Source organism: Musca domestica, unplaced genomic scaffold (assembly GCF_030504385.1).
Source record: "Musca domestica strain aabys unplaced genomic scaffold, Musca_domestica.polishedcontigs.V.1.1 106, whole genome shotgun sequence".
Taxonomy (NCBI): domain Eukaryota; kingdom Metazoa; phylum Arthropoda; class Insecta; order Diptera; family Muscidae; genus Musca; species Musca domestica.
The window spans coordinates 2,191,675-2,209,916 of NW_026712122.1; the positions used below are offsets into that span (position 1 = coordinate 2,191,675).

The 18,242-nt window shown below is 35.3% G+C and overlaps 1 protein-coding gene across 1 annotated transcript in view; it reads left to right on the plus strand.

Annotated features, from left to right (window-relative positions):
* The first annotated feature begins 301 nt into the window (after positions 1–301).
* LOC101887535 (uncharacterized) overlaps positions 302–18,242 on the plus strand; it is an 80,493-nt gene continuing 62,552 nt past the window's right edge. The window contains exons 1-3 of the mRNA XM_059128682.1: positions 302–1,131; positions 10,276–10,436; positions 14,099–14,300. Coding sequence (XP_058984665.1) covers positions 479–1,131; positions 10,276–10,436; positions 14,099–14,300 — 1,016 coding nt within the window. The 5' untranslated portion in view covers positions 302–478. The remainder of the gene's footprint in view (positions 1,132–10,275; positions 10,437–14,098; positions 14,301–18,242) is intronic.

Below are 18,242 nucleotides of genomic sequence, written 5' to 3' on the forward strand. Positions count from 1 at the left end.
TTCAATAGGCTAATGTAAAAAATCATTAATCATATAATTTATGTTTGGGAAACAAATTTAAAAAGGCGTACGTAATGACCAAAGAAGCGTAACTAACTCAGAATTAAAAAACACAAATTATAATTAACAAGAAAATTAAGGCATACAAATCATGTGAACAACAAAAATTCACTAGAAATCAAAACAAATTGGTAAAGACTAAGATATCATAATAATACACAATTACCGAAAATGACTTGCAATATTTTCAAAATAAATTACTAAACTCCCATTTATTTGCTTTTTAAACTCTTTTCAGAAATTAAAACTGGAAAAAATTGGCAACATTCCAACAATTAGAAATTAAAGCATTCAACAAAACAAATTCCAAAGAAACCAAAAGTTTTGTAACAAAACATAAAGCAGAAAAGCTCATTTCGTAAAGAAAGAAAGAAAAGAGGAAGAAAAACAAACGCGACAAAAAAACAATAAAAGAATAATGCGACTTAGATTTCACAATTCCAATAATAACAAACACCAGATGACAATGTCATCAGCCAGTCTAAGTTTTGTCTATATTTCATTGCTGTGTGCAGTGATTTTAAGTCCACACTTAACAGAGGCAGTCAGAAGATCACGGCTGGACTTAACATCCACCGCCACTAGTACAACAAATAATGTTGCGTCAGAGGCGTCTGGCTCCGAGCCGGCAAAGGCAACATTAGAATCCGATTCTCAGGCATTACCTTTAAAAAGTGATCAATCATCAGCATCATCGGCTGGCAATGATCTATCGAAAACTGCCTCCGACACAAAAGATGATACCCAACTGTCAATGGCGACAAACAATGATGATGATGATGATTTAAATGATGGCAATGATACTAAACCAGCCTCTAACACAAACTCAGCTGCTGCCCATTTGCCTGAAGAATCTATTTTGAATGATGATGATAAAGATCAAAGTGACGATTCGCCAAAAGAATTGAAAGAAATCCCCACCGCCAGTTTTGAAGATGCTGAAATTGTTGAAAGTGCCACTCAATTTGGTTCGTATGGATCAGGAGCTGGAGCCAGTCCAGCAGGCAATTCTGGTGGCAATAGTTTTGAGGAATGCGACTCGGAAATGTTGGGTTTTGAAATTGTGACTGGGTAAGTTTAATATTTTTGTAACAACAATTTGGTTCCTAATTAAAGGGAGGGATTAAAAATGGGACAAAATATTTTCCAGTTGCTTTTCATCTTTAATTCTAAAAATTACCGCTTTTTTAAATTTTTACAAAAAGAAAGCGTCGATTAAATTTGAAAAAAAATACTTTTGAATGTCAAATGCGCAAAATTTGTCAGAAAAAGAGATTCACCATTTTTTTACATAAAGTCCTTAAAACGATATTCTCAATTTTTTTTTTCGTTTATTTTTTTGAAACAAATCAAACTCACATTTCTGTTAGGAAGTTCCTACAAAGTGCGAATTCTTGGCATGGAGCCATTAAAAAAAAAAATTTCATTCATTTAATTCATTAAACATTTATTATTTATTGAAACGAAGTCCTTAAATAATAGTAATAGTGATGTAAAAATTGTGATTTATTTGCATGAGATCATTAAAAAATTCGTGAAAAATCCTCGATTTTTTGGCATGAATATCGTAGAAGATTCTCTTGAAAAATATTCGACTCGCTAGCATGATGACCTTAACAAATTTCTTGAAACATTCTTGACATCTTGGCATGAAGACCTTAAAAATATTCATTAAAAATCCTCGATATCTTGGCAGGAAATATTTAAAAATATAATCATTCATTTCTTGGTATGAAGACCCCAAAAAATTATTAAAAAAAATTCTTCGAATTCTTGAAATATACATGAAATTTCTACAATGTCTTGGCTTTGATATTTTTCCAAAATTCTCCAGACACAAAAGTCCAACGGATCGGTATCCGGAGAAACCTCATTATGTACCAATTTTTGGGTGGCGCATGCTGAGTCCTGTTGGAATGTCCAAGGTCTGCGGTCAAAATGTTTGTGTGCACAAGGCTTCGGCAATTATTCTGATGCCACGGTAGATAAATACGAACGGAGAGCGATCATCGGCTGTTATGGCGGCCCACACCATCAGCATGGCCAGCTTGAGGCTTGAGTTTTGGTGGCCAACCGAAGGTGCACATTTTCAGCTGACCTCTTTGGCGAGTAAACACGATCATTTTGTTTGTTTACAAAGTGCTGGACAGCGGATGTTCCCACATCGGAGAAAACCAAATTCGGCAGTTCACCACTTTCGGCCAAGCGAAGCAAATCTTTAGCTCTTTTGAGTCTATTTTCTTTCTGTTGCGGTGTAAGTTCTTGAACTTTTTGGAAATTCAATGGCTTTACCCCGAGCTCATGTTTCAATATTTGCCGGAATGGAATGGAATATTGCGATATGTTCAGCTCACGACCCATTTTTCGGCCACGGCGACGCGGTTTTTGACCAAGTCACCTCTTTACTTTTCGAACCATTTCTGCTGATGTTGCTGTTTTCTTCCGTCCACTTCCTTGACGTCGGGCTACGTTACCTGTATCACGGTAACGAGCGATGGTACGAGACACAAAAGATTAATTCACATTCAAATGGTGGAATTCTCTAACGATAGCCACTTGTGGTTTTCCAGGCAAATATAAAGAAATCACACTATCACGCTTGAATTCCATCACGAATAACTTTTTTCTGGAAAATTCTCACCAAAATGTTTTGTGCGCTAGTAAATAATAAGGTGTCGCTGGAATAATTTTAAAAGTTGTCGTACGACTGGTCCTTCAAAAAAATTTTCAAAAAAAAAAAAAACAGGCGTTGATTTGTTGGAGACATCAAGATCTTTAATCGGAAAAGCTATGAAAATGTTTTTCTGATAAAAAAAATTTACGAAAATATTCTGATGTGCAAAGTTAAAAAATCAAGGACTAATTTTGCGACTTTCGAATATTTTAGAATCCCCTGAGAGAAAAATATCAGAAGTCTATCTAAAATATCTCGTTAAGGCCAACAGACACCACTGGAACCAGTCCAGATGCCCAGAAATGGACGTATTTCGTCCAAAGCGATAAAAGACCAAAAACCGTATGTTTGGATATAGGTTTAGACATTTTATCTACCTAAGGAGAAAATAGCCTGCTACAACCTCTTTAATGTTATTTTTAGGTGGAAAAGGAATAAGAAAAAAAATTCTCATAGCAAATTCAGATTACCAATTAAAATTTTCGTTTCCACAATTCTTACAAAAATTACAATTTCTTGTGAAGATTACACCGCCATTTCCTGGCATTTCTGATAGCATTTATCATTCATATAGCAAAATCTCTCAATTTAAAATTTCGATTTTTAACTTTTTCCCATCAAGCCAAAGAAAATATCAACTTTAAAAGAGAACATCAAACAAATTAAGTTATCCAATCACTGTATCTAATTACAAATTGTCAATTCATATATGGCAATGTATGGCCAGCAGAAACCACATGTATGAGTTGTAATCAAATGGCATGTATTGTCAACATTTCCGTTCATTAATCACTTGTATGAGATGGCGGTCAGAAGAAAGACATAAAAGCTGTGGAATGAGATAGTATGGGATTCTGTTTGGTTTTTTGTTTTTGTTTTTTTTGGCAAAAGAAGCCGAAACCAATAAAAGGGGGAAAATAAGAACTGCCCAGAGCAAAAGCAAACAAACCACAAATTTGATACAATATTTCCGTAATTAAAGTTCTTAATGATGCCATTAAATGTTGTACACCACAACATGTTTAAGCTGGTAAGCAAAAGGAAATAAATGTCAGTTGACTTGAGAATTAAGTGAAATAAACATATGAATGTTATCATACGTACTCTGGAGAAATGAACTTTATCAAGAAGAATTTGCAAGCCCTCCCTAAGTGTGTAATGACGCTGAATAGTAAATTTTTACTCTTTCTCATAAATTGGGAAGTTCGCTAAACTCTCATTAAGGGGAAGTCGAAAAAAAAATGGATATTTAGATGATGATTTAGATTTTTATCATCTAATACTGATAAAAATATTGGTATGGGCAAAATTAAATAAAAATCGAACGTTTATGCGACACCATATATTCCATATTCATCTCAGGTTTCCGGTTGAGAAAATATTTCGATATAGCAAGTTGTAAGGAATCGCTAACTTGTTTCGCCAGATTAAAAATTGTGAGCTTTTGTGGGTGAGGTACCAGAAGGGAATCGTAGATAAACAGGGTGAGATGAAAAACTGCAACCAACTTCAGACTGCTGTCATTTCTAAGCCCCTCATCCGACAGCTGCTAAATTATTCTAGTGACAGCTCGTTATATTGTTTACAGGCGTACAAAAGCATTTTGGTGAGAATTTTCCTGAAAAATGGTTAGTTAGTGATATTGTGATTTCTTAATATTTGGCTGGAAAACCACAAGTGCCTATCATTAGAGCACTCCAGCATTTAAATGTGAATTAATCTTTTGTATCTCGTACCATCGCTCGTTACCGTGATACAGGTAGCGTAGCCCGACGTCAAGGAAGTGGACGGAAGAAAACAGCAACAACAGCAGTAATGGTTCGAAAAGTAAAGAAGCTTGAAGAAGACTTAAGACTTAATATAAACCCGCGTAACAGTGGCCGAAAAATGAGTCGTGAGCTAAACATATCGCAATATTCCATTCCGCAAATATTGAAAAATGAGCTCGGGGTAAAACCATTGAAATTCCAAAAAGTGCAAGAACTTACACCGCATAAGAAAGAAAATAGACTCAAAAGAGCTAAATAGTTGCTTCGCTTGGCCGAAAGTGTTGAACTGACGAATTTGCTTTTCTCCGATGAGAAAACATTCATTGTCCAGCAGTTTGTAAACAAATAAGATTATCGTGTTTACTTGCTAAGGAGGTCAGCTGCAAATGTGCACCTTCAGTTGGCCACCAGAATTCAAGCGTCGGCCATTGTAATGGTATGGCCGGCATAACAGCCGATGGTCGCTCTCCGCTCGTATTAATCGAACGTGGCATCAGAATAAATGCCGAATATTATCACGAAAATATTCTGGGGAGTGTATTAAAGCCTTGGGCAGGAAACATTTTGGCCGCACCTTGGACATTCCAACAGGACTCAGCAGCAACATCGCACTCAGCGCGCGCCACCCAAGAATGGTTAGAAAATGAGGTTCTCGCTTCATTTCCAGCGCACAATGGCCACCAAAATCTCCGGTTACCGGAGAGTTGAATGCTCATTCCGCTTTCTTTGAGTGATTTGTTTTAAAAAGTTTTGAACCTTGTGTGGCGGAGGTACCAAAAGAAATAATCCTATCTCTACCATCTTTATAACTGATTTTGTGTTAAAGCAAAAATTGAGACGTACTAAGTCAGAATGGAATCGGATCTTAATTTCGTGTTGTGTGAGCTTCATAGATATTCAATATTTTGACGCTTTGTAGGGGAGGTACTGGAAGGGGTGAACCGATACATCATATCTTCACAGCAGATCTTGTGTTAGTAAAAAAATGGAATGTGTGAAATTACGAAGAGGACTGGATGTTTATTTCAAGCTTCATACAAAACTTTGAACCTTTGTGGGGGAGGTACTAGAAGAAATTATCCTATCTACACCATCTTTATATTGTGTTGATAGAAATATTGAGATGTACCAAGTCTGAATGGAATCGGATGTTAATTTTGCGTTTTATCAGCATTATGGATATTCAGAGTTTTGACCCTTTGTGGGGGATGTACCAGATACCGTAACGATATATTCCGTAACGACATCAGACCTTGGGTTAATAAAAATATTGTGAGGTTTGTAATTTGAAGACAAGCGGACTCTTACATCACATTTTATAAAAGTTACAATTATTCAAAATGTTGACCCTCAGCGGAGGAGGTATTTGATGGAGTGAATAGATATTGTCCTTTTTCACACCTGACCTAGCATTGATGCAGATATTAGGATTTGCAAAGTCGGTGCCAAATCGGATTATATCCTTTCTGTTCCTATGCAGTAAAATATTTATTTTTGGACAATTTTGACTTTTTGTGGGGGAGGTACCGGAAGGTGAGGGGTGTAGAAAAACTTTAAAAAATTTAAAATTCAAAATTGTAAGTCAAATTGAAAAAATCGCATGCGATAAAAAATATAAAAAAAATCAGAAAAAATATTAGGATTTGCAAAGTCGGAGCCAAATCCGATTATTTCCTTTCTGTTCCTATGCAGTAAAATATTTTTTTGGAAAATTTTGACTTTTTGTGGGGGAGGTACCGGAAGGTGTGGACCGATATTGCTTATCTCCGAACTCGATCTAAGTTTGTTAATAATATTACGATGTACCAAATCGGAGACTCCCTTAGAGAGTTATCGTGCCCACCAATCAGCAAACAGAGGGACAGACAGACAGACAGGCAGACGGACGGACATTGCTAGATCGACTCCAAGTGTCCTGCAACGAATGTGGTCCAAAGAAAGCTTGGCTCTAAACCCGTTTTTTCGATGAGGCACCTTTTGGCCGTATTAAATTATATGTATCCTCTCTAGCCATATGACTGAGGGTATAAAAACTTATATTTCTTGTCTTTGATATCTTTCACAACTCGAATCTCTTGCCTAGCAAAATAGTTGCTATCTTTCATTAGTTGTAAACTGCATTAGAGCTTATCAAACTTTTACTCACCAATATCAAAAAGTTTCATTAAGAAATACCAAAATGATGGATCTCTTTGCATTTCTTCAACATTAAATCCAAATCACACTCATTAGAATCTAGACAATCAGAAAATCCAATATAAATCTTGATTACTTACCTGCAATGAAAGAACAAAGAACACAAAAAAAATATCAATAGAATGTTAGGAAAAACAGGTTAAAAACTACAGTTCGACAAGGTTCTAACGAACTCTTTTCAAGAACAACAACTCATTTTTTCCAGATTTTGTATCAAAAATATTATCTACTGCAAGCCAAACTCGAAATAATCATCATAACCATTACCCGCTGTCTCTCAAACAATCGAATTAATAAACAATCTTTCTTCTTCTCCGCGAACTTCTTAAGGATATCTCAAGAAAAAAAAAAAAGTCTTCCAAATAGATAAGATTAGAAGAAAGAATAACGTTATATTTGATTGCGGTTTTATGTTCAAAAAATAGTCTACGAATATTCGAGTGGAAATGGAAAAAGTCGAAACAAAAACAACAATGGAGGAATGGTCATTGTTGAGGTAGTTGATGCTGTCATCGTCTGACTTAAATTCAATCAATAAGAAAAAAGAAGAGAGAGAGAGAAGAGGAGGAAGGATCTGGCAACAGTTGTGTATATGTAGTTCAAATCTTCAAATTGCATTGATTTTTATTATTGTTTGTTGTTATGGTATTATTACATTGCATTTCCTTTGGAAAAGAATGACTGAGTGCTGTGAGAAGCCTTACAATGTGGCAAGGTAAACGCGTGCCCCAAAAAATCAAGTTTGTTGCCTAAGTCTTTCGTTTTTGGAATTTTTTCGTTGTTTTGTTTTTACCTCAATTGGGCATTTTTGGCTGAGTTTATGTAACAGTTCTATAATATTTCTTTGTTTGAGGGGTTTTAACAATCATCAGCCACAACAAGAACAGCAATTGCAATCAAATAAATATTGGTGGTCTTCAATTGGCTTGGGCCCTCCTCTACCATCCACCCCTCTTTGAAATTACAGTTTCTTCACAAAATTGTATCGCAAAAGAACACAAATTTGCCATTTCGTTCTATCTTGCAGACATTTTAACACAAAATTTGTTATAGTTTTAGGCAAGCAGATAGGCAGGCAGGCAGGCGGCAAGGCATTCAGTCATCGCATTTGGCCACAACAAATGTACAAAAATAAGTTGTAACTGTTATTTTGTTATTGGCCAAATTAGACAGAAAGCGATTTCAAGAGTACAGCTATTTATTGGCTTAAGGATACGATCTTAAAGCGTTGGCAACAAGTAGATGGGATACAACAAGTAACTGCATTGCTTTGAAATTATGGCCCAATAATATTAAGCGGATTTGCAATAATAAATTGAAATTATATTTTGGTCAAATCAAAAAGAGGTAAACATTTTCAGTGGAAAATGTTAGGAGAATAGATACATAGGTTGTGCTGTTTGTTTAAATTGAAAGATTCCGTTAATGAAATCGGGGAACATTGAAGTCTTCAAAATAAGAGTAAAACACGGACAACAATCGAGACATTCTTTAGTCTAAAACAAGTAAGCAAATGCTATAGCAGTGCGCGGGGCCGACTATGTGATATCATACAACACTAAACTATGTTGAAAGCCCACATATTTCAAAATCGTTTTTGGAAGCTTTTGAAATTATGTCATAGAGCCCTGCCCAGATATTACCGTTAACTTAACTTTTTGAATATTCAAAACAATTTCACACGAAAGTTGTGGTCTATTTTACAGCTAAATATAATCTAATGGTCAACCAAAATGCTAGAGTTCTTCTCTGTCCTTAACTCTGTTCTCATACAAAATTCCGCGTCGATTGGTTTTCAATTACGACCTGTAGAGCGATTGCAAAATCAAAAAAAATTTTTTTTGATCCATTTAAACCCCTAAATTTACATCTTTAAAAGCAGTGGTCTTTAATTCTGACCCCCATGCTAAATTTCATGAGGATCGGACAATAATTACGACCTGCATATAATAGTGTTGGGGGTGTAGAAAAACGTTAAAAATTTTAAATTCAAAATAGTAAGTCAAATTGATAAAATCGCATGCGATAAAAAATATGAAAAAAAAAATAAAAAATGCAGAAAAAATATTTACTTTTTTTGCCGTCATATTTTCAAGCGATTTTCTTAAATTTTATCCTTTTCTGGCAAGAAACCATTCCGAATTGTTGAGAATTGTGAAAATTTGACCAGCGGATCTTGAGCAAAATAGCCAAGATCTACACAGGGTGAGATGAAAAAACTGCAGTCAACTTTAGACTGCTGTCATTTCTAAGCCACTCGTCCAACAGCTGTTAAAATTATTCCAGTGACAGCTCATTATATTGTTTACAAGCGTACAAAAGCATTTTGGTGAGAATTTTCCCGAAAAAAGTTATTCGTGATGGAATACAAGCGTGATAGTGTGATTTCTTTATATTTGGCTGGAAAACAACAAGTGGATATCGTTAAAGCACTCCAGCATTTAAATGTGAATAAATATTTTGTGTCTCGTACAGTGCGACGTCAAGGAAGTGGACGGAAGAAAACAGCAATATCAGCAGAAATCGTTCGACAAGTAAAAAAGCGACATGATCGAAATCCGCGTTTCAATGGCCGAACAATATTCCGTTCGGCAAATTTTGAAAAATGGACTCGGGGTAAAGCCATTGAAATTCCAAAAAGTGTAAGATCAGCAAGAAAATGGACCCATGTTTACTTGCCAAAGAGGTCAGCTGAAACTGTGCACCTTCGGTTGGCCACCAGAACTCAAGCGCCGGCCATGGTGATGGTGTGGGCCGCCATAACATTCGATGGTCGCTCTCCGCTCGTATTAATCGACCGTGACATCAGAATAAATGCCGAATATTATCGCTCGGACTTAGCACGCACCACTTTAAAAATACCAAAATGTCGATCACCTCAAGCAAACGCTTCGCCGGGAATGGGCCAAAACACTGCAGAGCAACATTAGGGCAGCGTGAGACGGTTTCATTAGCCGTTTGAAAGCCATAATTTGTGTCAAAGGTGTAGAAAAACTTTAAAAAAATTAAAATTCCGAATTGAAAAAATCGCAAGCGATAAAAAATATAACTAAAATTAAAAAAATAAGAAAAAATATGTGCGGACAAATTTAAACCTATTCTAAAATTTGATGCTATTTCCGACATTTTTTGCTTTCACTCAATTAAATTTAGAGAAAAAAATGTAAAAATTATGGCGTTTGACTTTGCTGCAGTTTTTTATCTCATTCTGTATAGTTTCCTATGTCAGGGATCAATATTTCGAGGTGTCAATAAATGTTAGTCCAAACTTATTATACCCCAACACATAGTGTTATAAAGTATAAACAGTCCTCTCCCCATATTTATCATAAAATTATTTATTTATAGCCTTTCTTATTGCCTCTGTCTCCAACTCCAAGTCAATGAAAACAATATTCCTCATTGATTATAGATTATCAACACGTATAGGAGTTTAGTAACAAGTTACGCAACACAATTTATCAATGCTATCTCATCGACAATATCCCGGAAATCTCCAAGCAGCAGTAAAAAAAATACTTATCAATGCTTATCGTTAAATTCATTTATTCATTTCTTTCTCTCTATTTGTTGCAGTTATGTCTTTTCGGCACCTGGCAAACTTCTGGACTCGCTGCCGGGCACATTAATGTTAACCGATTGTTTGGAAGCCTGTCAAGGAAACGAAACTTGTCATGCCGTTAATTATGAAACTGGTCTCTGTGTACTATTTTCAGCTAATGCCGATCAATTACCAGGTAAGATTTGCATAATTAGAAAAAAATAGAAAAAAAAATTGAAAATTAAGTTAAGACGATGTAGCAGATACTATCCCTATCTTCTATGTGTGAACATGAATCAATTCAAAGATTAACGGCTTGAAATCCTATACTCCCATTAGAGGGCTCATATTTTATGATGTTTGCAATTAATAAACGCTTTTTTATTGCGCCAAGCATATCGTGAGGAGTGAGTGATTGTGCGTTCTCATAAAATAAGAGGTCTTGCGCATTTAACAATAATTGAATATAATTGTTACATATGCTGTTAAAGTGCTGATATGTGCGTTAATGTAATTGGCGAATTAGTTTCCCATCACGATTAATGCTAACTTATATTTATGGGATAATCAGATTTTGATAGCAGAGTTCATTTTTATTCATTTCACTTGGGATTTGAATGTAGAGAGAAATAGAGGGTATGAGTAATAAAAGTGGTGTATTTTTTGTTATTTTCTGTTGTTATGCTGAAACTGACTCCTATTTTTTCGAGAATGGATATTAGACCCTGCTGTGGACTCGGAATAATAAATTTCCTCACATAAATTGTAAAACCAGTAAGGAAAAGTCAAAATTCGGGCAGTGCCGTCTATATGATCCCCTACACCACTATACATATTTAGTAATAAAATACTTTATTTCAAGTAGATTATACCACCTATCAACATTTGGCTTTAGATCAGTTATAGTTAGCTATAGAGTGCATGATATTACTTGGAGAAGAATAATATTAAAAAAAAATATATATCGGAGCCGAGTTGCACAAAATAGAAACCTACGTCCCGAAATTCACTTCATTGGGGCTGATATTAACCATTATTTGCACAATAAACTTGTAATCGGATTAAGGATATATATGTGAGGGACTTAAACACCAAACCGAATGGAACATATACATATATTGTATTTTAGCAAGATTTTCATTTCCTGGTTCATTGCAATACCGAATTACAGGCCATGGAAAATGTGGCTAGGAGCATATTTGGCCCACTAATCCGAAATGTCAAATCACAGCTAGGACCTCCAAAATATCAGCATACTTTTTCGTTTGAACCCGAAAAAATATATTATGGTCCATTCTATTAAAAAATATATTGCTATTGTAGCCAGTAAGGACAAGCTTTTTCAATTCGATAGAAACAAGTAAATGAAAAATTTAGTATTTAGGTCTTCTCTTTAATAGACTCAGTCATCAAGCTTTAGTCCATTCTTCCGAAAAAGATATATATTTTTAGGTCTTTAAAAACCAATAGTTGAGATATATATTTCCTCCCTTCTGAAATAGCAAAGGAGCCAATTTTTTATTTTTTTTTTTTTTTTTGGGTAATATCCCAAAGGCCATTCTATCCATTGTTGAAAACTTCAGTCCATTCCACAGAAAAATATATATTTAGGGTCATCAAAATATCAATAATGAAGCTGGATATTTCCATCCACTGGAGATGTTACTGAAGTGCCAAATAGCCAATTTTACTGTGTAAAAATCCTAGGACGATAAAATATCTCATTGAGTTACTAGAGGCTATTGAAATAAACTTTTTGAGGATAAGTTTTCTATCTAATGTCAGCCAAGAATGTGTATTAAGATCAACTTTATGTTCAAAATTTGGATATTAAAACAGTTGAAGTCAGTATTCGATCATCATAGATATTTAGATGAATCAGTTAGAAAAAGTGAATATAAAATTCGGCGTATTTTCATAGACCTGCTGCTGAAGGGACACTTGCTGCCTTTACAATTTTTTGTATATTTTACTGGAAAAAGTTATTTTTCAGATTTCCTGATATGATTTTGAAATTTATTTCTTTGTATGTCCCTGTCGAAGTGGGGTAGTTTCATAACTATTCTCTTTTAGAAGTTTTGGCCGTTTATGGTGGGAGTAACCAGAAGGACTATTTCGAAAACGTTCATCTCAAGAGTTTACCTATAGAAATGAGGACTCCTAACTTTAGAGCTTGCCTTCAGAATTGAAGAAAAGTAGACTCCCGTCTTCAGAGTTCATATATCGATAAGACTGTCAGCTTCAGAGCTCGGCTTTATAAAAAAGACTAACTACTTTAGAACCCGTCTTCAAAAAAGAAGCCACCTTGCTTTAGAGTTCGCTTTCAGAAAAGAAGAACTCGTCTTTAGAAGAAATTACCTGTTTCAGTTTTTTTTAGAAGAGACTTCCTGTTCAGAGCACGTCTTTAGAAAAATATTCCCTGCTTCAGAGCTCGTATTTAGAAAAAGACTCCTTGCTTAAGAGCTCGCCTTCAGAAAATACTTCCAGACCCAGATCACGCCTATAGAAAGAAGACTCTCTGTTTCAGTGCTCATCTGTAGAAAAGAAGACTCTCTGTTTCAGTGCTCATCTGTTGAAAAGTAGACTTCCGTCTTCAAAGCTCATATATCGATAAGACTGTTAGCTTCAGAGCTCGGCTTTATAAAAAAGACTAACTACTTTAGAACCCGTCTTCAAAAAAGAAGCCTCCTTGCTTTAGAGTTCGCATTCAGAAAATAAGAGATTTCCTGTTTCAGAGCTCGTCTTTAGAAGAGATTACCTGCTTCAGTTGTCTTTAGAAGAGACTTCCTGTTCAGAGCACGTCTTTAGAAAAAGACTACCTGCTTCAGAGCTCGTATATAGAAAACGACTCCTTGCTTCAGAGCTCGTCTTTAGAAGAAACTCCCTTCTTTAGCTTGTCTATAAAAACGACTCCCTGCTTCAGTGTTCCTTTATAGAAAAGAAACTCAGCTTCAGCGCAGCTATAGAAAAAATATCCTGTTTCAGCTAGTCTACTCGCCGCTTCAGCTCGACTCGAGAAAAAGTCTCCGTCCTTCGGCTCGTTTATAGAAACACTTCCAGCCTCAGCTCGTGTATGGAAAAAGACTCGCCATTTCAGCACGTCTATGCAAATTTGCTGTTTCAACTAGTCTACCAAGAAGACTCGGCGCTTCAGCTCGTCTATAGAAAAAGACTCGTTTATAGAAAAAAAAAACTTTTTGCTTCAGCTCGTCAATAGAAAAGCCTCTATGACAAAATTTCATGCGATTTGAATAAAACTCCACATATTTCAAAGCAACGTAGAACACATTCGAATTTAGATCATATCATTCGACCTCTTTTGGTAACTTCTACACAGAAAAGTTTGACATTTTCAAAAAGGTAACAATAAGACACCTCCAAATTTGGTCCGGTATATGTTCATAAGTGGTTTACATTTTGGGATAAACTTTAATTTTATATGCAAGCCAAAGCTTATGCAATGCATATATTTTATATATGGAACGGTATTTATTTAGGTAGTAGTGTGTGCAAATTTTGTGTTGGTTTTGCAAAAAAATGGCATTTGCAATTGAGTATTTTTATAAGACCGAGCTTATGTAATAAATTAGCTTTGTTTTTTACATAAACAAACTTTCCATAAAAAAGGTGTGACAAATCAGCTATAGACATTTCACTTACTGAAACTGTCAGACTGTCGTCGTTTTCGCGAAGCATTGTGTGTCTGTGTGAAAGTGTATGACCAGATTTGTTTTCTACAAGAACTTTTCATTTCTAAACACATTTTCAACATTTTCCTTTACACTAATATTGATTTCATTTCATTTGTTATGCATCCATTTTTTACGCCTCTATCTCTTTTTTCTCTCTTTCTTCTAGGTGCCTTAACCAAATCACAGTTCCCTGTCTTTACCATTTATGCCCAAAAGTCATGTCTGGGTGTACGGCCATGTGCACGTGCCTGGTGTGTTGATCGTGTGCAAAACTACAAACTGAATGGCCATGCCAAACGTTCGGTGTCAGTGACATCGAGACGTGATTGTTTCGAATTATGTTTGGGTGAAGCTGAATTTACATGCCGGTAAGTGAATGAGCCGAAACGAAACGAAATATATACGTATATAAATAAAAAGTGAAAAAAGTGCAAGTAGAAGTTAGAAGCAGGCATCAGGCGGCTTTATGCCAAAATACAAAAAAAAAAAACAAGAATGGAAAATAGAAAATAAAAATCTCAAAAGCAGGAAAAAGTTTAGGAAAAATTCTTAGAAAAATCGTGTTGATGGCTTTTAAAGCATGACACCTTCTTGAGTATTTTTCACAAAACTTCCTGGCTGCTGATGATGCTTATGAATATCATCCGGAGGAAAAGAAGCCAGCCGAGGCAGAAGTAACATAAATTTGGTGTCATCTCCATAAGAGAGAGAGGGAGAGAGAGAAAAATGAACAAAAACTTTGCAAAGCGTTAGTAAGCTGTTAGCCATGCCTGCATTCGTTAGGCATTTGAAGAGGATGCTGTTGTTGTTGTCGTCATCATCATCAGCACCGCGACCAGATGACTGCTTATAAAATATGATTTTAATATCCTGCAGCTAAAAAGGAAATTAACATAACTCTGTGGCGGCAAGCGATGACAGTATTCAGATAGTACATGACTTTCGCCCATACGACCAGCCTGGCCCCTGTGATTAAGACATCCAATAATGTTTAGAAAAGCCTAAGGATGGAAAGTGATCCTTAAAACGTCATTGCCATAGACAGCCGCTCAATACATGATCAATTTTCTGAGAATTTCATTTTCTAATATTGCGTTTAAACGTTTGAGACTATTTATGGCATGGAAGCGAGGATTGGTGTAATAAGTAGACCGTGAAATATTTGGAACGTCCTATTTTTGATTCAAGTGGGGTAATATTTGAATTTTAGGTATACTTTATAATTTAATTTTAATTTATAATTTTATACATTCATTGAAAAATCTGGCATATGTACGTAAAATATCATTTTAGATACATTCTTTGACTCCAATTAAAATAAAGTGCAAATATATGACACTTGCAGAAAATATGATATATGCATACACTTTGCATATGCAAAAAAGTAGAAAAGCTGGCCATATTCTGAAAAATAAAATCCGTTAAAATGATAAAAACACTGAATGTAGCCGTTATGTTAGCGTCCCTATGACGACGTGGACCAGCAAAGGCAACTTTTCCCATAAACTATTTCAATATTCAAATGCGAAACTTGAAAAAAAATTGGTGAATAATGTAGCTAAAATCCTGAAAATACCGAAAATAGGGAATATATGTGAGGGCTATACGAAGACGTGGACCTGCATTTTTCTGTCTCCGGTTGTAGTATCCATTACGAACTTCAAATACGATATGCCAAGCAATTCCGGTGATTAATGTCGCTAAAACAATCAAAATACCAATATCGGTAAAACCATCAAAATACCAAATATAGGGAGGTACCGTTATATGAGGACTAAACGAAGACCTGCACAGACAATTTTCTCTCATAAGCTGTAGTATCCATTACGAACTTAAAATACCAAATTTGAAACAATTTCCGCGAATAATGTCGCTCAAATCATCAAAGTACCGAAAATCGGAAAGTGCCCTCACATGGTAGCTATAAGAAGACGTGGACGTGCACTGATAATTTTCCGTCATAGGCTCTTGTATCCATTACGAACTTAAAATACCAAATTTGAAATAATTTCCGCGAATAATGTCGCTAAAATCATCAAAGTACCGAAAATCGGAAGGTACCATTTTATGGGGGCTACATGAAGACGTGGATCTGCATAGACAATTTTCTGTCTTATTCTGTAGTATTCATTACGAACTTCAAATACCAAATTTGAAGCAATTCCGGTGAATAATGTCGCTAAAATCATCAAAATACCGAATATCGGGAGGTACCGTTATATGGGGGCTATATGAAGTCGTGGACTTGCACAGACGATTTTCTGTCATAGGCTGTAGTATCTACTACGAACTTCAAAGACAAAATTTGAAACATTTTCGGTGAATAATGCCGCTTAAATTACCAAAATACCGAAAATAGGGAGGTACCATTATATGGGAGCTATACAAAAACGTGAACCTACATTTTCTATACCAAAAGTCCTGCAGACATAATTTGAGTAAAATTTTATCGTTCGGAAGCTAGAGTGATTTCCCATACGGACAGAAGGACGGGCATTACTAAATCAACATAGATTTTTATGCTGATCAGGAATGTAAATACTTTGTGGGATCTAAAGTGTATAATTCGAGGTGTTACAAACTGGATTACAAACTTAATATACCTAGTATGGTGGAGGGTATAAACAGATTTCTATATGAGGACCTCCAAACCCTATAGAACCTTCCAAAACTTCCCCTTAACAAAAACCCCATTTAAGACCCCACCTCGTCACTGGCGTCTAAAGCTGCATGGCGTGTAGCCTGTCAGCCTTTCTTTTATTGGATTTTTCCACAAATCACGCATGTGTCTTAAGTCTTTTGTTTTGATACCCCACCACTAATCACCGAGAGTCATAGTGGTGCATGCCACCATTCGCACAGCAATTATAGTAATCATTAAATAGTTTCAAAGTCAAGTCAGTAGCCCAGAAAATCCTTAGAATTCCGTTTGACAGAAAGCCCAAAAGGTCTCTGTGTGTGCAAAAATTGAGTTAAGTTCCATCTCTCTCTCCCTTGGAACGAACGAACGAACGTGCGGCAATTTATTGCGTGACAAAAAGAACAAAAACATCAAGTGTGATTGTATTTAAGAAGCCATTGCAAACCAGTTGCTGCAGCTCTGGCCTACCGACAAAGTCGCCACCAAGGCGTTGAATGATTTGACGAAGACAGTAGTTGCAAGTGGTAAGTGAGTGAGGATGCTTCAACACAATAAAATACATGTGTTGCACACACGAGATTATAAATCGACAAAATCTCACAGCATCAGCATTACCGGTTAGGAAGGTTTTAACGCATCTTCTGGGCTTTCGTATTTTTTTCTTTTTGCGTTGCTTGTAACGTGGTTGCTATTCCAAAGATTATGGTTCTTTTCTCGCTCTTCGGTTTGAGGGAATAGCTGGTATCACAGCAGCGATGAAGATGATAATCATCGATCGATTTTTTCTCATTGAACTGCAATTGATAGATTTATGATATTTTCCACTTCTGTGAAAAATAAAAAGGTATTAAAAATCAATACCAATAATAAATTCTTCTTTGATAGTTTGCTTTCTATGAAATGTTTCATAATTTAAAAACTGGACAAGAATTGTCGCCACTCTCTTGGTGTCATTGCACTTTGCGAAGATTCCAGAGGAATTGACAGTTTTCTTAAAAAAATATTAAACGGTAATTAATTTACCAAGAAAAATGTTCTCTATATTTTTTGACGGAGTCTGTATATAGAAATACATGTTTTAGGCAAAAGAAATAACTCTAGTTGTGAATAGAGTATATATATATATGTACTCATTGACTGCGGAATTTTATGAACAACTTATTTTTGAGCCGAATGAGTTTACATTTCAAGATAAGCTGTATTTATTACACTAATCAAAATGCAAATGCAAAAGGGTACTTGTAAACATATGCAAAATGCATAAATGTTGCATATGCAATCAATATTTCTTGCATATGCTAAACTCATATGCTTTTGGGATTAATATGGATAATGTTTTAATGCAGGGCAAGGCAGAGAGCCTTAAAAATTTTTTGTGATTGTATGTGTTTTGAAGTAACAAAATATTGCAAGTGTTCTTTTGCCTCTCTTTACAGAGTGAGAAATAATTGGTTCTCTTTAAATTTTCAATTTAAAATTTTCTGTTTTAAAAACAGCTTCGTTGTTAAAAATTAATATTTTGATCAGACAATTCGGAGATATATTTGCACAGTTATTTCAATTATGTTTCATTTTGAATTTAAAAAAAATATATAAGTTGACATTTTCAAAAATTGTATATAATTTTTATTAAAAAAAATTATTAAACACAAATAATAATTTCGGACTT